Source organism: Labrus bergylta, chromosome 5 (genome assembly GCF_963930695.1).
Source record: "Labrus bergylta chromosome 5, fLabBer1.1, whole genome shotgun sequence".
NCBI classification, from domain to species: Eukaryota; Metazoa; Chordata; class Actinopteri; order Labriformes; family Labridae; genus Labrus; species Labrus bergylta.
Genome location: NC_089199.1, coordinates 8,232,343 through 8,254,062, shown reverse-complemented (window position 1 = coordinate 8,254,062; position 21,720 = coordinate 8,232,343). Strand labels below are relative to the sequence as shown.

The 21,720-nt window shown below is 40.7% G+C and overlaps 3 protein-coding genes across 3 annotated transcripts; 1 reads left to right on the top strand and 2 right to left on the bottom strand.

Moving 5' to 3' along the window:
* Nucleotides 1–3,608: 3,608 nt before the first annotated feature.
* Nucleotides 3,609–7,215, top strand: slc32a1 (solute carrier family 32 member 1). The gene is made up of 2 exons (XM_020636806.2): nucleotides 3,609–4,539; nucleotides 5,769–7,215. Exons 1-2 carry the CDS (start codon nucleotides 4,147–4,149, stop codon nucleotides 6,954–6,956), a joined length of 1,581 nt encoding a protein of 526 aa, XP_020492462.1. The 5' UTR covers nucleotides 3,609–4,146; the 3' UTR covers nucleotides 6,957–7,215.
* A 2,595-nt stretch (nucleotides 7,216–9,810) lies between these two features.
* aurka (aurora kinase A) lies at nucleotides 9,811–14,463 on the bottom strand. Its single transcript, XM_020636784.3, has 9 exons — nucleotides 14,140–14,463; nucleotides 13,746–13,811; nucleotides 13,051–13,387; nucleotides 12,919–12,961; nucleotides 12,633–12,824; nucleotides 11,676–11,814; nucleotides 11,265–11,413; nucleotides 10,853–11,027; nucleotides 9,811–10,640 (listed from the first exon to the last, which is right to left on the bottom strand). Exons 2-9 carry the CDS (start codon nucleotides 13,806–13,808, stop codon nucleotides 10,458–10,460), a joined length of 1,281 nt encoding a protein of 426 aa, XP_020492440.1. The 5' UTR covers nucleotides 13,809–13,811; nucleotides 14,140–14,463; the 3' UTR covers nucleotides 9,811–10,457.
* A 1,378-nt stretch (nucleotides 14,464–15,841) lies between these two features.
* On the bottom strand, nucleotides 15,842–21,609 carry prelid3b (PRELI domain containing 3). The gene is made up of 6 exons (XM_020636712.3): nucleotides 21,450–21,609; nucleotides 20,304–20,472; nucleotides 18,830–18,919; nucleotides 18,553–18,623; nucleotides 18,345–18,447; nucleotides 15,842–17,423 (listed from the first exon to the last, which is right to left on the bottom strand). The coding sequence occupies exons 1-6, from the start codon at nucleotides 21,479–21,481 to the stop codon at nucleotides 17,304–17,306; spliced, it is 585 nt and encodes a 194-aa protein (XP_020492368.2). The 5' UTR covers nucleotides 21,482–21,609; the 3' UTR covers nucleotides 15,842–17,303.
* Nucleotides 21,610–21,720: the final 111 nt, after the last annotated feature.

Sequence of the window (21,720 nt, the reverse complement as noted above, 5' to 3'; positions counted from 1 at the left end):
ACGAACGCTGTCCGTGGTGCTGAAATCTGCATCAAACCCGGTCCATGAAATGCTTTTCTCTCTCTGCTTTCAAAACGATTTACACAAACCTTCTCCGCGCAGACGACACATAATCTAGTCGGTAACACAGACAGTGTGCTACCTGTGATTGTGATGCAAATGTTAATGGACTCTGAGGTCCTCTGATTAGCCTGATGTGGGCTAATTTCCCCTTCTCTCAGTCCCCGGAGAGAACCAGAGAGCCTTTTCGCTGTCTCTTATTAAGTGAGGGGTGTTGATGGTGTTTTTCTGCCTCACTGGGCAGACAGACAGGAGCAGCACACGTCGGGAAACGAAGGGTTAAATAATAGATAATGTTGCACAGCTTAAAGGCATAGTTTACAGGACTTTGTTTTACCTCTTGTCAAAAAAAAAATCAAAAATCAGTTAGCAGGGTTGGTAATGTATCCCTCTCTCTGTTTCTCAAATATTCCTTTTATCTCGGCTCAATCTGCATCGTGCGTCAAACGATTCATGTTACACACCATTCTCTCTCTCTGTCTGCGACACACACACTCATTGCACACTCTTCATTACCTTGTCTCTGAAAACATTTAATGGGTGAGGTAATGATAGCCTACAATGAAAGTTATTGTAGACCTACATAATTGCAGTCAGCGCCATGGAAACATGAAACCCAGTTTACCATTCTTGGCACAGAATGATACAAAACACATTTTAGCAGCCTAGAAGATTAAAAGGCATACTGTATATGCAGTGAGGTCAGGTATTCTATTTAACACGATGTTTATTAATTGTATCTGTCGTTTGATTTTTATTGAAAAAAAAAAAAAAAGCTTGAATCCAAGTTTTTTTGTTCCAGTTCTTTGTTCATCCCAGGAGAGAAAGGTCCTCCGTTATCGCTTAAATGAGGCCTTTATCATTTTGATTCGAGGAAAAAAAAATGGGGGGGTTGGGTTGGTGTCGGTGGAGGAGTGAGGGAGGGAGGCTTCGTGGAGGCGGAGAACCTTGTGCCAGCTCACCCATGTGTGTAATGTGAAAAAGGAGAGCCGGGGGTGAAATAGTGAGGAGGACAAGGAGGAGGAGGAGGGAAAAAGTGTGCGTGGGGGTGGGTACAGTGGGAAATTAATTTGAGGACAACAGTGAGATCATAATGCCCCATTTTGGATTTGACTTTCGGTCACCAAGAGAAATTAAAAACAAAGAGCTCCCTGCAGGTGAAAGATAAAAACACACACACCGATGCAGCACACAGATAAAAGAGCTTTGATTGTGTATTTCTGTAACGACAGAGACCAGGACCCTCCTGGGACGTGGCACCCTGACCCCCTGATGACTCTCAGGATGGGTGATAAACTGAGCAAATCACTTTCCTCCCCTTTGGAGGTGAAGGATAATGATGCAGTTCTTCAGACATCTACATGCTTGTTGTAGGTGTGAAGCCTTCAGTTTTTATTATTCAATTAGTTTGAGGCTCCTTTAGGACAATAGGCCTATTGGGGGGGAAATCATATTTTTCACAGTGTGACAGAAGCCTTACACTAGTATGGTCCTTTAATTTATTATTTAAAAAAGAATAAACTAAAATCTTATTGTAATCTCAGTCCAAATACCTACACACTCCCGATAGGCTGTATATGTCATTTTATTGTTGTTATTGTCATGTGTACAGCAGGTCGTGAGAAGGTCTGCAGGCTGCTGGTGTCACGGCTGCTCTTTTCATCCTGCAGCAGCCTCCTTCAGACAGCACCGAGCGCAGATCAGAGCAGGGCTGCAGAGTGCTGATAACAGCCTCTGTCATTAACTCTTTCATTCAGGCTTGGTTGGGGGGGGGGGGGTGGGGGGGGGAGGGCAGCCATTTTCGTTCCCACAATTGAAAAAAAATAAATGCACAAAGCAGGTGCGCGTAAAAGTGAGCTATTTATTTGCCTCATATTTTAGAAATCAACTCCTGGCGTTTAATTTAGATTGGAAAGTTGTGAGAAATGGACAGGCCTGATACAACTAGGCTCACCTCCGTGATTTAAATCATTGTGTCGCAGCTTGCTTTCATGACTTAAGGTCTGTAAATTATACAAACTGACCAAAAATAATAACAATTTTAACGCGTTGTTCCTGGTCTATATTGAAGGATGGATATCTAACTTGACAGCTGTTCTTTTTTAAAAAGTCAGTGCCTTAAACAAATATATTTTTATATTTGTAGGACTTTAATGTGGTGCTTGTCCTTTAAATTACTGAAATACTTTCATGGCAGGCCTCTCATGTTAGCCTGATAAAAAAAATAGACTTTTGTTCGATGCCAGTTATTTTTTCCAGCTGCTCTTATCAGGTGACAGTCTATTAAAGATACCGGGTGCAGATCGTTTAATAGGCCATGTTCTTATTTTATTCTCGAGCTCAAAAGCAAAAAGTCTGGATGTTTGCAGCAGAGCAGGTTACAGTATAATGTTGGTGTTGTAGTTCAGACAGTGTTTGTAGGCCGCAGCTTTGCATCACATGATCGTGCAGTCTGCAGCCTGAGGAAACACTGCACGCGCTGGACACAGAGTACTACTGACAGGGCAATGTCAACAAACTGTTTGAGGCTCGCTTAGGCTTACATGAATGGAAAACAAAATCACTGATATCAACGTTTAACATGACTTCTATTTCAAGATAAATACAATAAAACTGATAGGCTTATAAGAAATCTAGAAGCAACGTGTTCTTCTATACAGTATGACTTTATTTTTCAACCTATATCGATTTATTTTTCAGTTTTCTTCTAGATAGCGAAATATTCTTCTAAATGCACATTTTCGTTATTGTTGTTTTTTAACTGGACAAAAGGTGGAAGTACTCTCGATTTCCAAAGAATGAAGATAAAACAATTGCGCATTGTCACTAGAATAAAAAACCTGAATTCTCACTCATAACATTGTCTCTGTCAGGACATCTAAAACATGGCCTGCGTTTTTAATTTACAAATGCTGAGGCATGCAAATTTTTCTCAACGGAAACTCCGCCATGTCTCAGACAGCATCTTTACTACACACTGAATGAGTAAACTGATGAATGAGCGTCCTGAATGAAGACATCACTGGAAAACACAACCGGAGGAATACAAGTAGACCAAACGTAAAATCCAAATTTATGTAGAAAAATGACTTTTCTACATTTATACATTAAAATACTGCTGTCTAATGTCCAGTGTCTTACCATCATAAAAGTCAAAATGCAAAATATGTTTCCTCAACAAACGCAACACAAACTTTTGGATCGATCCCTGTAATCCCAGAAACAACTTGGGTAACTATAGTGATGCTCCGCGTCCTCGTTAAAAATTAATTCGATTTACAACAAAATAAAAAAATTATCATAGTTTTAAAATGTTATTTTATCTAGTCCATAGAGTTTGAGTTTTCTTCGAATTACAGCCTCCTTTTATACGAGTAAAGTTATGCAAGATTTGAGGCCCCCGGAATGTCATTGGATGTTAGGATGAGGTATTATAGATTATGGGTTGGGGAAGGGATGGTGGGGGTACTACAAGCACCTCCCCTAGAAATGCAGCAAATCTCTCCCGTTTTCTCCTGGTGGGGCACTGGGAGGGCTGGAGACGTGCTTTGCATTGGCAGGCTGATGAGGACACGTGTCTCCTCCCTGCCTCCCCCCCCCCTGGGCTCCACGGTACCGCATTGGCATCAGTAAAGGCACCTGAAAGCCGACAACCGACTCCTGGAAAAGCTGGCTGCAACCTTATAACCTGAAAGACAGCGATATTATAGCCCCTACAGAAACCTGTGGCTCGCCTTTTTTCGTGCGTAAAGCTTTTGCGCACACCGCCAAACTGCCTCAGAGACTAAAGGTGCGCTACTCGTCTATCACAGAGCGCAGTCCCAAAATGCAGAAACGGAGCAGCGACTTCTGAAGGTGACATGAACCTCGTGCTAATCAAGAGCAGCAGGCGATCACTGAGCAAGAAGTGGAGATAGCAACTGAAAACCACCGGTGTCTTGAAACTAAACTTGTGTTTTTTTTTTCCGCGTGGCTTTATCTGATGCAGAGAACCAAGAGCTGCCACCCAAAGTAGCCTAACATTTTTACTGTCTGGACGAGAAAAACACTAATTTAACTGCAGCAAGATCCAGGAGAGGAGTGAAAATGGCGACGTTAATCAAAAGCAAGCTTTCTAATAAACTGTCAAATGCAGCCACCACTGTCAGCAACAAATCCCAGGCGAAGGTGAGCGGCATGTTCGCCAGGATGGGCTTCCAGGCCGCCACCGACGAGGAGGGTCTGGGATTTGCCGCCTGCGATGACCTGGACTACGACCACCGGCAGGGCATGCAGATGGACATTATGACAAGCGAAGAGATGGGAGGAGAGGGAGCCGGAGACGGAGGCGCGCTGGAGGGGGACAGCCACTACCAGAGGGACGGCACCGGTCCGCCGCACTCAGCTTCAAAAGACGGAGGTCTTACGGACGAGCTGGCTGAAGTCAGACCAAAAATCACCGCTTGGGAGGCGGGCTGGAACGTCACGAATGCAATCCAGGTAAAGACGCCATGCACAGGCTGGAAACGGGCGGGTCCGGTGCTCTGTTCTAATTGGCCGTGTGCCTCAGTGAAATTCGAGAACAACGCACACCTGCGCCTACATAAAGTCTTCATAAAATATTCCTAACAAAAGCAACAAGGTTTTTCTCCCCTTGGAAGCAACTGTATTCAGTTTGCTGTTTTAATAAACATGCATCATATATCAGCATTTATAAAGTGTTGCTAACGACTACAATTTTTTTTAACACACAACTGACTTTTATTCAAATGTATTTTGATTGGAGTAGTGCAGATTTCAGAGCATCTAAGGCGGTACAATGCGCTGAAAAAAAGGGAGGTAGTTGATGCCCTGTGCCCACCGCCCCCCCCCCCCCCCCCCCCCTCTCTCTCTCTTTCCCCCTCCACTTCATTACACACATTCTTTGTCTGCAGGTATATGTCCAATGTCATCGATGCCTTTGCCTGATAAGCGCTCAACTAGCAATAAACACGACAATGAATACAAGACTAAGGAATTACACCATCAATTAGTAGATTTTGAAAGGAGATAAAGTATAAGCTATGTTTCAATAATTTTGGACCCCTTTTGGGATTCTTTGTAAACATTTAAGGCTATAATTTTAAGATTTTGAAATAGCTTTTTATAGCTGGACACATGGGCATGTATATTTTTTCGCAAGAGAAGGGTCATGTATAGTCCAATACTGTTTTGTGAAATGCATTCGCAGAGATAATTGAGCAACAGAAAACATTTTTTTACGCATGACAAATTGCGCACAGGGAGCGAACTATGCGTGTAGTTAATTTGTGCAAAGGTGAGTGTGTGTGATATGAAAAGAGGCCTGCCATCATTTGGAGCGCAAGGATTTACTCGAGAGAGAGGAGTCCCTGGTGTGTAGGCTATGCGACAAAAAATCCCTAGACGCAATCCTTTCATGCCTTATCACGGCTGTTGTCACGGCAATCGCTGTGACGTAAGAGTGTGTCTCCTCCAGCTTTTCGTGACGTCAGAGGCGGGCGGAGGCGCTCAAAGCAAAGTGGAAAACCCACAACATGAAACGGGAGTGTCATCCTCTACTGACGAGTCAAAGCCAAAGTTTAAATACGATGAGAATTACAATAAAACGTTACATATTTGGAAATTAATAAGGAATGATTACTAAATGGTCAGATTCTTACACTCTGCTTCATTCATAGTGTGTTGTACCCTCTTTTTAATGTTTCTAGGGGATGTTCGTTCTTGGGTTGCCCTACGCCATCCTGCATGGAGGATACCTCGGACTCTTTCTCATTATTTTCGCCGCCGTGGTGTGCTGCTACACGGGGAAAATCCTCATCTCCTGCCTGTACGAGGAGGACGAAGATGGGCAGCTGGTCCGTGTGAGGGACTCCTATGTGGACATTGCCAACGCCTGCTGCCAGCCCAGGTTCCCGGCTTTAGGTGGCCATATCGTGAATGTAGCCCAAATCATAGAACTGGTGATGACTTGCATCCTGTATGTTGTGGTCAGTGGAAACCTTATGTACAACAGCTTCCCCAACATGCCCATCTCCCAGAAGTCCTGGGCCATCATCGCCACCGCTGCTTTGCTACCCTGCGCCTTCCTCAAGAACCTGAAAGCCGTCTCCAAGTTCAGCTTGCTGTGCACGATAGCCCACTTTATCATCAACGTCCTGGTGATCGCATACTGCCTCTCCAGAGCGCGGGACTGGGCCTGGGACAAGGTTAAGTTTTACATCGATGTTAAGAAGTTCCCCATCTCCATTGGGATTATCGTGTTCAGCTACACCTCGCAGATCTTCCTGCCGTCACTGGAGGGAAACATGCAGAAACCTAGCGAGTTCCATTGCATGATGAACTGGACTCACATTGCTGCCTGCATCCTTAAGGGCCTCTTCGCCCTCGTAGCCTACCTGACCTGGGCCGACGCAACCAAGGAGGTCATCACAGACAACCTGCCCCCCGGAATTCGAGCCGTTGTCAACCTCTTCCTCGTGTCCAAAGCTTTGCTGTCGTATCCGCTGCCGTTTTTCGCTGCCGTAGAGGTATTAGAGAAATCGTTTTTCCAGGAAGGGGGACGCTCGTACTTCCCAGATTGCTACGGAGGCGATGGACGCCTAAAGTCCTGGGGACTCAGTCTCCGGTGTGGCCTTGTCGTTTTCACCTTGCTTATGGCCATCTATGTGCCCCATTTCGCCCTCCTCATGGGTCTCACCGGCAGTCTGACGGGTGCAGGCCTCTGCTTTCTGCTTCCCAGTCTTTTCCACCTCAAGCTTTTGTGGAGAAAGCTGCAATGGCACCAGGTTTTCTTTGACGTCTCCATCTTCGTAATAGGAGGTATATGCAGCATATCTGGTTTTATCCACTCCACGGAGGGGCTCATAGAGGCTTTCAATAATGGCGTAGAAGAGTAGATTCAAGCCATTGTCGGAAATAGATGTTAACTGCAACTCCCCATTTAGTGAAAACATAAAGTCACGACTTTGCAGCAAGCGCAGCCCCCCTTTCTGCTTAAACCATGCGTAAAAGCACGCACAGACCACATTTACGCACATCTACAGTCTACAGCATCATTTAAGAACACACACACACACACACACACACACACACACACACACACACACACACACACACACACACACACACACACACACACACACACACACACACAAATGGAACCGGTGGCAGCAAAGGAATCTACCACAACACACTATATGGACAGTTCATGTTGTATAAATATGCGAACAAACGTACATAAAGATATTTTGCAGTGGAGTGAACGTTTACAATATCAACCTAAACGAAGTTAGCAAGAAGGGCAGTTAGTCTTTTCGTCGCTCTTGTGGTGCTTCCCCACATGAGACTTCACTTAATGTCAAGCTCGAGTTAATGATGGACAGATATTAGACGGCATAATGGGATTTAATTAGGATTTAGATGTTCATTTCAAATGGAAATTTTGAAAAATAAAATACAAAATGCCACCCTATTCTTCTAAATGTTATTTGAAATATGATTAAGGGCAATGAATGTGGTGTTCAATTCAGACATGAAGAAAAAAAAAACAATTGCAATAACCAGCAGAAATGCATCTTGACGTGTGTTAAGAATAGCGAAGTTTCGATAGAAATGAGAAAATTGGACCTTCCCCGAGCAGTTTAAAATACTGAAAATGCAAAATATCAAAGTTCACAGCAGCAGCTATTCAAACTATGCATTGAATGTATGATATTTGAGACACACAAAACAATGAAACTGGGAAGCAGAAAATACAAAATGAATTATTTCGATTATTCTGCGTGAAAGTGTTAAATCTTTGATGTTTCTTTTCCAATATTTAAATTTATTTTATGAAGCTCTTAAATCGGCAATAATGTAATCCAAAAGAAACCTCCTCACATCTTGGCCGAAATATCAGCTATAGACGGGGACCCCTAATTGAAATCGTGCGCACTCAATTACCCATAATGCTTTCCATTACATTAGAAAAAAACATGGCCTGTTCTGAAATTAATTTGAAAGACTCAAGTGTCGCAAATTCGATGTCTGAAAATCTGAAAAGAGATCCTTAAAGAGGAAAATGTGCATACAGACATTTCTCATTCTGTGCAATGCAATGGGTCCTGTGGAAGTGTTATAAAAACCGTATGTGTAGTGTGTTATTGTGGTTTCAAAAAGATGGAATGTATATCTCAAAGTCGTTATCATATATCGTGAAATTAATATTAAAGAATAAAGACATAAGTGAAATTATAATGTAAAAATGTGTGTGGTTTTATGTAAAACGACAAACGGTCAGAACATGTATTTTTTTCTCTCTATAATAAAATACAGAAAATGTTGGAGAAAAAAGTGGCATTCATTTTTATTCTGTTAAATTCGAAATTGAGGTTAAGTGACAACCAGCAAAAGGCCTTGGAGGGGAGGGGGGGGATCATACCACGAGTCTCTGTTGGTGTCTGAGAGGAAGCGATGGAGGTCGACACAGGCCTATTGTCTACACATAATCCCATTACAAATCCTGCTGTATTTTCTTTGCAATCATATTTTCCTTTTTTATCTATTGACAATTAAAAGTATGAGTATTCTCCATCGGGCCTTGCAAAGCTACATGCTCTAATAAAGAGCATAAAGACAGATTATGTGCTGCAGGCATCAGGCCTTATGCTCGACCTGTTCATCCACTGTGTTGATTTTATGCTGCGCAACATCTGGACGTTTCGTTTATCCTGCGAGTGGGCAAATCCTCCAGCTGTTGAAAATTCAAACTACCTGGTGCGTACCGATTAACCACCTACTTAAACTATCAGCAGCCATAAAGGCTCAATTCAAAGCACCGAAAAGAGATTTTAATTTCCAAGGTGATCACAGGATAACATGTGAAGAGGTCAAACTGAACATTTAAATTCATATTTTTCAATAATATGGCTTTAGGCCCAAAACCTTATTTGAAGTCATAAAGCATCTTTACTGCATACATCAAACTTAGGTATCAATCAACCAGGGTTGTCCGTAATAGTGAATAAAAAAAACCGGGTTATATTTAAAACGGAATCGTTTTATGTAAATGTGTGAAAGGTGTCCTAACATTAACCAAGTAAAAGATGAATCTCCTGCTGTACTCATCGCCATGATTTTTACTAAACATTTTCATGCTTGGAGAGCCCCCTAGTGGACTGGGGAGTAGTTGCTCAAAAGTGAAAAAATGAATTCATCAGGCACGTCTTCACTACTCATCAATGCAGTCATAGAGTAGTTTGAAGTATTTTAGGACACCAAAAATAATGTTAAGACATGCTGCTCTTCATCTTTATCGCCCCCAACAAAACATGACAGGACTCAAATCAAGTAAGTTAGGTCACTGCTTGTGCTTCAAATGAGTTTCTCTCAGCTTTTGTTGGGAGAAAAAAGGGTATTCTATTTTATATGTTTATTGGTAAGGTATGATTTGTGTGTATAGAGTGCATAGCACTGAAAGCTGTTAGTAGGGCTCATGCATGTTAATGGGATGGAAAAAATTACAAGGAAAACCCTCAAATTTAGTGCCATACATTAAAACAACAATTAAACTCAGTTTAGTAATAAAGATATCACATTGACACCACTCTGACAGTATTATACACTGTACAGAAGTGTTTCTGTTCAGGCAGAATTCTGTGCAGACAGGCTCCATTTGATCAAGCTACTAATATACAAGTGAGATGACTGATGAGTAATTACTATACGAGTTTATACATTTGAGTTTCTGTTTACTTAATATGAGGCATATTTACTTTCAATATTTTATTTGAGCAGAAATTCATGATATGAAACAGAATTATAAACAGTGACAGTAGAATTTAACTCTAAAGCGGTAACATGCTCCCAATTCAGCGTTAGTGGTTCACTGGCGCCCACTGCTGGCCACACAGGACAGGAGGTGGATCATAAAACAATGTTCATCTCGCTCATTGGACATCAGTGCAAAGTCTCATTTCGCAAGAACTTGAGAGCTCGAAATGTACACAAGATAAAATACTTTTCACTGACAGGAATAAAACAGCTTGTTTTCAACATGACACTCCACGAAAGACAAATTACTTTTTATTCAAGTAATGGAGTTTCTGAAAACACCAATAAAACTTTCATAATTATACAAAGACAGTGAAATATTTACAGGCAATTGATGCCATTGGTAAGAAAGGAACTCACAAAAGGATAAGTAGATTAAAGATGTGAAAAAGGTATCCAAGTGGCCCACAGAGAAGGACATCCCCATGAAGTGAATCTATAGTCTGAGTAGTAGTAGAGCAGATTCAGAGACATCAGCTGTACACTGACATTAATGTGTTCACCTTTGTACAGATGGACTCCGCATGGCCTCACAGATGCACATGAAGCCCTCTAATGATGGAGTGAGGGGGAAACAATAACGCTCATTGGATTGGCTCTTCGTTGCTCAGGGTTGTGGGCTTTTTAGTTGAGGTCTCAACCACCCAAGGGTGGGACAGGACACCCTGGATGGGCAGTCTTTGCATGGGGCTGTGCTTCAGCAGCTTGGCAACTAAGTCTTTAGCACCAGCACTGATATTGGATTGTGCAGGGTAGGTATACTCCACCTGGAGGGGAAAGCCAGAAAAATCAGTGCAAGGCTCAACTGTAGTGCAAACACGAAGGTGGGAAGAAAAACTGACAAGTACTGGAAATGTAAAGGTTTAGGATACACGTATCTTTATTACCATTACTCATTTTATTCTGCATTAAAACGATAAAAAGAATACACACTATTATATTATATAATTTTGGGAATATCTAGTTATCCAATGCTTACCCTCGATATTCTACGGTAGGTTTCATCATGAGATTTGGCCTCAAATGGGGGTTTTCCGACTAGGAACTCATAGCACAGCACACCCAGACTCCAGAGGTCTACCTTTTCATCATGAGTTTTTCCCTCAATCATCTCTGGAGGCAAGTAGTCAAGAGTTCCACACAGTGTGGACCTCCTAAAAAAATAAAAAAAGAATGGTTGGGAAGTCAGATTCATGCCAGACACAGAAAGGGTAAAGAGAAGTGTGTACAAACAAGCAAAGAATTCAAGAATAGTTCATGACTTGATTGCCAGACTAGAAAATGACAAATGCTACCCAAAACTAATTTTAACAAATCCTAATGATAACAGTTTTACTGAAAGGCACTACATATACAAAACTTGATTAAAAATAAGAAAAGTATATGCATACCTGGAGGAAGGTGTGTGGACAGACCAGCCAAAATCTGCAATCTTAAGCTCCCCGTTGGCCCCGAGTAACAGGTTCTCTGGCTTGATGTCCCTGTGGATTACCTTCTTGGAGTGGCAATAGGTGAGGGCATCTGCCAGCTCCATGATGTACTAGTACATCAAATAAAAAACAGTCAATACAACTTTCATCAACATGTTTGACCGCATCCTTCATTTTAAAACATTCCAAAAACTCAAAAAGTATACTGAATATCAACTTGTTGGTAGAGTTCAAATACAACAGTTTATATTCATTTTAACTATCACTTAAACTAAATGAATTCACACAAGTGTCGAGGTTGGTCAAATTCCAATTGAGAAGCAAAGTAAACATTTTATTCTTAAAAAAACAACAACAAAAAAACAAACTTACTGTTGCACTTCTTTCCTCGGAAAAACTTCCACAGCGCTGCAGCTCACCGTACAGTTCACCCTTTGGTGCAAACTCAAGGATGAGGTACACCCGAGATGAATCGTGGAAGTAACCATAGAGGCGCAGAATATTGGGGTGCCTGCAGGAAGACGATGCAGACAAGTGGTCTGAGAAATGTTGAAAACTCAGCAAACATTCAATAAAGGACATAAGACCAGAATGACCAAAGTTACTTCTTGTGATATTAATGTCGCTGCCAAATGGGCTGAAACTTTCAAACCAAGACGGACATGAATCACCAGTCATTAACTAAAGCGGAGACATGAAAAGATTTAAAGATGAATCAAGCATGATTCTGCTCATCAATGGAATGTCTGGCTCAAAAAGCTACAAAGAAACACATGTAATGTTCTCCACGCTGTACTGCTCCAAAACATGAGGCACATGGAAAGAGCAGAATAAAGCTCAACTAGCAAACTGAAGGACTTAACACACCAAAAAAAAACACCTCTCATATAGGTAGCTCACTTTGCAAGTCTACTAAAGGTGCATTGCCTGGGACAGTCAGACTGTCATTGTTCTCACTTTCCAGAGATTTCAGTGTACAACTCTATTTGGTGCACATGAAACAAAACATATACACTGCATATAATATCCAAAGGTCTATTGTAGTTTGACCAGTTTTGGATGAATTCAAATAACTTTATCAATAACCAGAAGAAGTTACCTGACTGGTCATTTGAATTACTGTCTGTTCAAATAAAGCAACATTAACTTTGTACTTGATTTAGAAATCAGTAAAAAGTTGATAGAAACTGATGTCTGCGATCTGTAGAAGCCCCCAACTCATAATAAGGATGGCCAAGTAGCAAAACTTCCTCTGCTTAGTCAAACTACAGTCAGGAGTCATATCTGACACAGTAATTTTTCAATTGCGTAACTGGAACAATTCATTACCTGAGGTGAGACTGGATCTCTACTTCTCTCCTGAGCTGGTGCTCCACCCCAGCCTTCTCCAACTGCTTCTTGAAGAGCACCTTCAGGGCCAAGATGAACTTACTCTGCCGCTCTCTGGCCAGATACACATTGCCAAATTTACCCTTTCCCAAGGGACGGCCAATGTCAAAGTTTTCCAAGCTCCATCGCTTACTGCATGAGCAGAAATGTACATTATTACAAAACAACGTTGATTACAAAAGGTTTAATTTTTAAGCTTATGAAAGAAATGTACAATCAGACAAACCTTGCTGCAGAGGCTTTGGCAGAGTCCATCTTGGTTAGTTTGTCTAATAAAAAAGGTGAAAGAATTCATTAGAGACCCCAAAAATACCACACAGACCTTTGCTTTGAATGTATAATTTGGTATTATGCTTACTCTGGGGCTTGTCCTGCTTTGCTGGTTCTGATGGTGCTTTAGCTGGCTCTGGGTTAACTTTGGACAATTCTGTCTTTGGCTGGTTTAGCTGGGGACCACATTTAGGATGTGGTGTAGGATTTCCACTTGGAGTGGCAGGGTTCACATTCTGAGTGTTAAGGTTGGAGGACTTTGCAGTAACAGAGCCATAAGACACTGGTTTCTGATGGCTCACAGGCCTCTGAACACGCTGAGGTCCATTTGACACACCTAGGACACGCTGATGTGAAGCCGGCGTAACCACAGCCATCTGGGACTGCTGGGAGACAGGAATCCGCTTCGGCCCATCACTGACTGACTGCAATTAAAAATAAACAAACAATAAACCGACTATTGGCTTGTTTTCTGATCACCCTCACAACATGAATGCACCGTCCTTTTGTCAAGTCTTAAACCTTGACTTTTGAGTTGTATGTTTGTAATTCTGGCTATGAGTGCCATTTTATTTCATTTATACAACACAAAGTGCTTTGACATGCAAAGAAAGCACCCAAACACAGAAGAACATAAACAACAGCAAAATGCATATTCATAGTTTGGTGTTGGATATTTATTAAAAAGCCTGTACAGTGTGGCAATAATTCAACTTTTAATGACAGGTTGGTCAGCAGTGCTTTCTTCCACCTGTCGATTAAATACTGTAACATGTGCATTACCTTTACTTCTGGCTTTTGAGGTTTTATGTTCTTCGTCAGCTTGAGTCTGGCAATAGAGTCCATATCCTGAAAGAAAGGAAAGTGGAGAATATTATAAACTACTATTACTTATTAAAGCAGCAATTTACAAAAGCAGAGAACAGTGTCATGGGTGTGGGCCATGTTAATCTGGCTACATTGTTTTAAGTGTAAAATAAACCTTCAGATGCAAAGATGTTTAACTTATTAGTGATGCTCCCCTTGTACTTTTAAACACATTACTAAATAAGATTACATCAGTTCATCAGACTGCACAAAGACTTTAGCAACCTTCATGGCGAGGCTAAAGTCTGATAAGTGAAGTTTAGGGCTAACTTCTTATCAGATATAAAACAAAGCAGCTGTAGTTACTTACCTCAATAAGTTGACGGTATTACACGAAGACAGAAAGCAAACCCTGAATTCAAAGAGTGGCTCTGACACAGGAAGCTAACGTGAGCTAGCAGCTACGTCGGTCGATTGACGAGAGCTGGTTTTTGTGACTAACTACATTAATATTCGTTTTTAATGGCGCAGCGAGACAAGGCTTTCGCAATATAACTCCTCCGGAAGCCGGTTCAATGTTTAGAATAGGTAAAATGCAGGTGAATAAGACTGAAAAAAGACCTTAAAGTAATGCAGGTCAAACCCTGAAACGCGGCTGTTTCTCACGTCTCTTCGTAACTGCTTGTTTGAGTTCAAACGTCCCTCCGTTTAAAACCTTTAAACACACCGCAGCCTCTGATTGGCTGAGGGAATGCTCGAGCTCGTCCACCATTGGCTGCTGCGACAGCTCCGGCGTCATAAGACAAATCCTCCAAAACAGCAGAGGGCAGACAAGTGTGAAGAGCTCTGGTGTCAAAAATTAAACGTAAAAAAAAATCTCATGCGAATAGATAAATAGGGGAGATGTTTTTGTTTTGATGTTGGTTTTCTGAACAGTTTTAATGTCTCATGCTCAAAGCAAAAATAAAATAAACTAAATGTGTCAACTCAGCCTGAGTTGCATATATCAAACTGTATTGTGGGCTCATGTTTTTTTTGTATGGGTGGGATATGTATGTATATATGTGTTGTGTTGTGTGTTTGTATGTATGGTGGCTGCTGGAACACCTACATTTCCCTGCTGGGATGAATAAAGTATATCTTATCTTATCTTATCTTTATCATCACATTTTGTTGGACAGAAAGTGTTAACTTCATCTTACCTCGGTTTGGGAAAACACAACTAATAATTAACTCCAAACATTCAATTTAAGGTTGGATATGGATTTATTTATTTATTTATTTTCACCAAAATGACATTTAATAAAATCTTTGCGTATTTCTTCTGGAGATGAAATTGCAAATCAATCAATTGGCCACAGCGTGGCAGCATCTGGCCTTTGCATTTCAACTTGCATCATCTATGTATGAACACCGTAAGAGGAATGCAGTCGTACTAGTTCACCCCTCAAGGCCTTTCATCAGTGGGCAAAGTTCTATAATCCAAAAGTAAAAGCGATTTAAGCATTTTACATATTTCTGAAGAAAAAGTATAATCTGAAAAAGCCTCACTTTATACCTAAAGTACCGAAAAAAAGTCATTAGAAAGAATGAAACATTTGAGAATAATGTAGACAAAACAAGTGATGCAATCCTTTGTCTGCATTTGGTAATGATGGAACTCCTTAATTTACTCTATTCCCTGCAGGATAGCTTAATGCAAAATATTATAATGTAATAAATATAAATTAAATTTAATGTAGATTTGAATAAATAGAAAGTTTGCTCACAAGCTTAATTCGAGAAAAGTACACAATACATCAAAATCAGGACTCTAGTTAATAGTTTCACTCACAACTTTAGTTTTAGTGTGTAAACTCTTGACAATATGGGTCAAAATTAACTCTTATTTCCTTTAGCCAACAATGATTTCGACAGAGTACCTGGAGAATATTTCATGACTGAAGCAATATAAAAATCAAGCTAATATCGTATTTCAGAAAACATTTTCATCAAGGTCATGTTGCTTCTTGAAATAATTACATTGGATGAATATCAAATGTGTGGATAATGATGGAAAAGCTCTTCTGAAACACGTTAAAATACATAACTTTATTGCAACATTTCAGTTAGTGAGACATATTTAACATAGGCACAAAATCTCATTTATTAACTAAGCATCAGATATCACATTTCTCAATACTCAACCACAGTCACAGCTTACTACTTCAAAACCAACCATTTCTCTAAATAAATATTCCTGTAACGTGTAAAAAAAAATAAATTAGAGAAACTTTCCCATGACCATAATGTTGTCTATTACATGAAGAGAAAGCTTTTTCATATGCTTATTTTAACCACATCTAACATCTCAAAAACAGTATTACCAAAATATTAAGACTGCTTAGCAACCTCAGAATTGTAGCAGCTTTTCTTTGTTTAAAAATATAACATCTAAAGTGCAAATCAGTGTCACCTGTCCACAGAGAGGACAGGCTGAGAGGTCTTTGTTATAACCGAGAAACTAAAGTCTTGAGTGTTTTGATAAAACTGTTTGAGTCCAGTGAACATGTTCAAGTACGGTATGTAACTGATAGTTCTTACTGCTTTAGTGTCTACACATTGCACTGATTCAAATTAGAGTAACAAAGCATTTGATAAGGTCTCCTTCAAAAACATAAATATGGCAAGTAGCTTGATCCCTTCATTTCACTTAAATATCTCAACAGCATTATTAGTTATCACATTACAACGTAATACAGTTAACATTCAGGCTGACAAACTTTTGCCTGGGACAAAGTGTCTTATTATTACTGAGGTCCCGCAAGAAAACATTGAATAGAAAGCTCTTTTACAGGTATGGCGAAACAGATTAACATGTCATTATTGTCGGCTGTGCTAACCCAAGCTTTTACTCTCCGTCACCTGACACCACCTTCATGTACCCTTGACATGCCACACACTTGACTCCTTCTTTGACATGGCATTGTTGTTTTTAGAACAAGATTATTCCCTTCACAATTAAAGTTTTTAACAACTCTGTCGTTGTCAGCACAGAGAGAGGAGCTAGAGGAGACTTACTGGTGTTCTGATGAAAACACAACTGGCTAAGGTGCTTGAAAGAGGCTGGACAAAAAGTGGGTGTGTCTGCTTTGGCACTTTTTTTTTCTTTTTTTTTTTTTTTCCTCCCCAGGTCACCCAGTGGTTCTGCTACCTTTTGACAAAGTTACATGTTTCCAAACACAGTTAATAGTGGTGTTTAAACTTGTCCCTGAGCTTGCTTTCTTTATTTTTTCCCCCCAAAGTTACTTAGTCGGTGCAGTCCTGCGAGGCAGCATGCACTGAAAACACTCCATAGAATCGCTTTATATCTCAGTCTGCTATTAAAATATATATCTAATGTAGATAGTAAAGTTTATGAGATGAATGAAGTTTTACCCTCACATAATACAAAATCTCTAGAGCACCAAAACAGCACCAGAGCATCACAAAGCGATGCTGCTTGTACCGGCAGGTTGTTTCTCTCAGACTCTGCTGGACAAGAGAGGCGGGCTGTCATTTCTCAGTGACAGCAGCAGCAGCCATGGGGGTGCGTATGGTCGTGCGTGCTGTTGCTGCCAGCTCCTCGATTTCTGCGTTCAGTCGTCGGATCACCCACTCCATGGCTTCACGACCCTGAATAAAAACAAAAAAGGAATTAGTCAACAGAAGGGGATTTAAAAAAAAAAAAAAAAAGGAATAACATCAAGTTTTATTCAAAGAAAGGAAGTATGGCAATGTTTTATTTTGCATCCTGCAGTTTTTTTTTTACTATCCATTTATCTCTTTTCTTAGTACATGCTCTACCTGCTCTCTGCACTTTAAGGGTTCTTTTGCTGTAAATGTGGATTTAAGTTACTTCACAATTGTTTTCATGCTTAAGTCTACTAATAGCTCGGGAAGCTGTGTAGGAATGTGTTTCAAAGGTCTTTGCTAGAATGTACAGTTGAGACTGTGTTTACTAGCAACAGGCATTACATTGTGACTGTACTCATGATGTTACAGCACACTTGCTTTGAGCATCTCCGCCATGAGAAAGAACAAAGACATCGTCTTTGGGAACACATATCTGGTGCTCCCACATTTCTCTCCTTTAAATCCAAGGTTTTGTGTAATACTCTTGTGAAACATTTTATACTTTTCCCCTTAGGGCCTGAAAATCCATTACTTTTAACCGAAGTATAAAAGAGAAAAACTCTACGGTTATACAGAACTTCTCAACCCAGATATAAAATACAAAAAAAGGCAGCCAGTAGACATTGCTTAATTTGAAGAGATCACAAGTTAAAAAGGCTAGGAACTACAAGTGCAGTAATTACATAAAGCACATTGTTGCATCATCAGCAGTAAATTAGGATACATTATAAGATATGGCTTTGGGTTGAGATATGAAAGTGGACGATATGGTGCCACTCTGCCATGGTTTTTTTGGGGGTTTTTTAAGTGAGGTAGACAAATAATATGTTTTACGAGATGTTTAGATCAACATTTGTCCTACTAAAACTCACTACAGACACATGTGTTACTAAAAAAAGACATTTCTAACAGATGTCTTACCTTCCCAGCGTTGGAAGAGATGGTGCTGGCCATTACTCCCTCGAGGTAACTGTTGAGACTGACTCCTTTCACTGAGATGATAGCTTCCTGAGTCAGTATCGTCCTAGAGTTGAGGTGGGTTAAAAACAATCAGTGTTAAAGTCTTATTTAGAAATGAATTATTAAAGTTATTTAAAATCCTTTCCAATAGAAATGAAACACAACTTACTTTTCTTTATCCTCAGGGTGTGGCTTGTATGTTAACTTCTCATCCACAGACACCATGTTTGTGAAAGTGATCTATAGAGGAAACATTAGAAATTTATGTTAAGATATACAGTAGTCAGAGTGAGAGCATGTGAACGCAGCACAATGTGTGTTCATTGTTGAGCTGAGAGTTATTGGCCTGTAGGACAAGCTAGACTTCATTCCAGAGACATCTCACTGTTTAACACACACAGCTGTGTGTGGGTACAACTCGGGCGCGTTGTGTCATAAAGACTCACATTTGTTGACTGAAGTTCAAAAGTCTTCTCTTTGGGATCCACAACAGAGTGCTCCTGAACGTATGTGTACGTCCTTGCGTTCCCAATTATCTGAAGAAAAAAGACAAGACATGCACAATATTACAAACTCAAGTAAACAGCAAACTTCATTTTCATTCAGTCATTCCTTTTAACAATTTGTGCATTTATTTTATAATTTCAGCCTACTCTGTGCTTGATCTATCCCACCAAAAATGATTACGAGACACAAAGCTTCATGCCCACAAACACTGTAAACAAATCGTGTTTTGACTTTGTCTTAAATTCTGTTGAAAACATTGTTACTTAATCTAGTGTTTTTAATGTAAACAAAGAGAAGACGCCAAAGATTACAGTTGAATTATAAGCTTCTTGAAGCGGACCATTTGGGAAAGGAGGCTTTCTGTAGCTTAGTACAGCCAAATATTAAATGTATGAACAGTGGAAATAAAGACTGAAATCTGTATGAACCTGAAGTTCCAACCAACCTCACAAGTGCTCCAATAAATAAAGTGATTATTTTGTTGTGCTTTTTAACATAAAAACCCAAATTAATTAATTTCAATTAATTGTCAAGTTAAATAAAAAGGTAAGCCTAATGACCTTTTTCTTTTTTTTAGAGTTCAGGGTATACCAACAGGAAGACGACATCCTGATGCATCCAGTTAATACCCAGTTCACCTAGGCTTGGGATTGACTAGATTAGAGACAATCTAATTAAGGCTTGGGTTACTATGCTATCAATCACAGGGACACTCTGTGTCATAGACTGCCCTTTGAATTAAGGGGCTATTCATGGCTATGGCCTCCAACTACAACCTTATCCTTAAAACATCTGAACCAGGGTCAATGCCAAAGAAGAGCTGCTGATTTGCCAATGTCTACACAGGTTGGAAGCAGAATAGTATCTCTACCAGGTCACATCATTTATGAGCTCAGAGCAAAAGAAGGAGAAAAGTTCACGTGACATGTTGCAGACATTCAGAAGCCTCTGTAACTAGTGACCTCTAGTTTCAACCCGAGCAGACAGCTATGGAAAGTTACATCATATGCAGTCAGGGGTTGCATCCAAGCAATGATAGAAATGGCACTACCGTGTCCCGTACAACACGAGCCGTGGAGCAGGGCCATAAAATGGCCTGGGCTATAGTAAGCCACCAGGTCTGCTGCCTCTACCCTGTGGACAGAAATAGCCTTGCAAGGTTAAGGTCCCGCTCACTGGCTGGCTGGACAGCACTAACCTTATCACTGATATATGACTAGGCAGGTCATACTGCTTTCATTAAGCAACTTCCAAGGTTGAGCAACCAAACCACAATCACAAACTTTCTATTGCGTTTGTCCATTGAGAGTCACATGTGTTTCCAAGGTGTTTAACCACAAGTTAGTAGCAGCTAGATATTTCACAATGAAGCTAGACTGCAGAGTAATACTGCTGATATGGTTTAAAACTCACAGATTTCACTATAGAAGGAAGACCCCACTCTGTGCCGAGTAATCTTCTACTGTGGAGGCGTCCCTGTTTGTCAATGCCTCTGTCCAACACATCCACTCCAATCACATTAGGGTTCATGGGGTTGGGGTATTTCTGCATAGCAGCTTTGGTCACCGTCTCCCAAGGATGGCTGCAGAAGAAAAGGCAAATATGAATATAATTGCAACGATTGACTTTGTGATTGCCAGCTACAGTACAGATATGACAAATCGCTTTATAAGACAAGGAAAACAGAAATGTTGTAACTGAATTGAATCGTTAGACTTGGGTTTCAGTGACTTTGAGCGTTTGAGTGGAAATAGCGTCTTTGGTGGTAGATGTATTTTCTGCAGTGAATATTGGTTTTATGGAGGAAGTGTTAATTGAAAGCTGTAGATATGTTTCCTATAAAATGTGTTACGCCAGTGAACGAGTGCCCACGTCAAGTTGTTCCAAGCCAAGTCTAATTTAGCCACAATAATAGGATAAATTGGGGCGCTGGTGGCACAGTGGTTAGTGAGCGCGCCCCATGTACGGAGGCTATAGTCTTCCAAGCGGGCGGCCCAGGTTCGAATCCAGCCTGTGGCTTCCCTCCCACATGTCACTCCCTGATTTCTGACTCTATCCACTGTCCTGTCTCTACATTAAAAGGCCCAGAAAGCCCAGAAATAAATCTTAAAAAAAAATAAAATAAAAAAAAATAGGATACATTTATTTTTCACAACAGTTTGTAAGAGATGCTGTACAAGTACAATGTGGCTCAGTCGATGGTCGAAGGTAGCGTTAACGGTTGCCACGGAGACGCATGAACACGCAATGAGTGATCTTTGCGCAGTGACGCAGGCAGACGCGGCGGCAAGATGTAGGGGAAAGGTCGCACGCTGGGGGCTGATCCCGACCGGCGGATTATGCAATACGACAGCTTTTTACGTTTAATGGTTAACTGTATGATGTACATCACTGATATCTCGTGTGCCTTCTTTCATGCATCCTCGCTAAAACGCTAAGTTATGGATATCCGCGTATTTAAGTTCAGGTGAACAGCTTGAACCAGACACTGAACCGCTCATAGACTCATAACACATCAGCAGATTAAAGACAAATTGCCTTCTAAGAAACGCCACTTACTTGAATACGTGCTCTGACGTCCAGATCTTCATGGTTTTTAATATGTTGGTTGACAGAGGCTACTGATAAGAGTCGAGGAGTGGATAAGCCAGCAGGCAGGCACACAATCGCACTGAATGAAATGTGTGAACCACGTTCAAAGACACCCACTCAGCCTCCTCCCTCTTACCCAGAGAGGTCACATGAGTAGTGTTAGTGACGTACTTCCTCGAGTGAGAAAATGCCGCATGAGTGCTGCCAGACACTGAAGACATCTAGAAAACAACGTTTT

Bases quoted from the DNA above. Each gene is read 5' to 3' on its own strand.
- slc32a1 (XM_020636806.2), top strand. From the start codon at position 4,147: ATGGCGACGTTAATCAAAAGCAAGCTTTCTAATAAACTGTCAAATGCA. The intron at 4,540-5,768 runs GTAAAGACGCCA...TAATGTTTCTAG, and splicing joins ACGTCACGAATGCAATCCAG to GGGATGTTCGTTCTTGGGTT.
- aurka (XM_020636784.3), bottom strand. From the start codon at position 13,808: ATGGACTCTATTGCCAGACTCAAGCTGACGAAGAACATAAAACCTCAA. The intron at 12,962-13,050 runs GTAAGCATAATA...CTTTTTTATTAG, and splicing joins AAAGCAGGACAAGCCCCAGA to ACAAACTAACCAAGATGGAC. The intron at 10,641-10,852 runs GTAAGCATTGGA...TTTCCCCTCCAG, and splicing joins CCTACCGTAGAATATCGAGG to GTGGAGTATACCTACCCTGC.
- prelid3b (XM_020636712.3), bottom strand. From the start codon at position 21,481: ATGAAGATCTGGACGTCAGAGCACGTATTCAA. The intron at 20,473-21,449 runs GTAAGTGGCGTT...TTTCTTCTGCAG, and splicing joins ACGTCAGAGCACGTATTCAA to CCATCCTTGGGAGACGGTGA. The intron at 18,624-18,829 runs GTGAGTCTTTAT...TTTCCTCTATAG, and splicing joins TTGAACTTCAGTCAACAAAT to ATCACTTTCACAAACATGGT.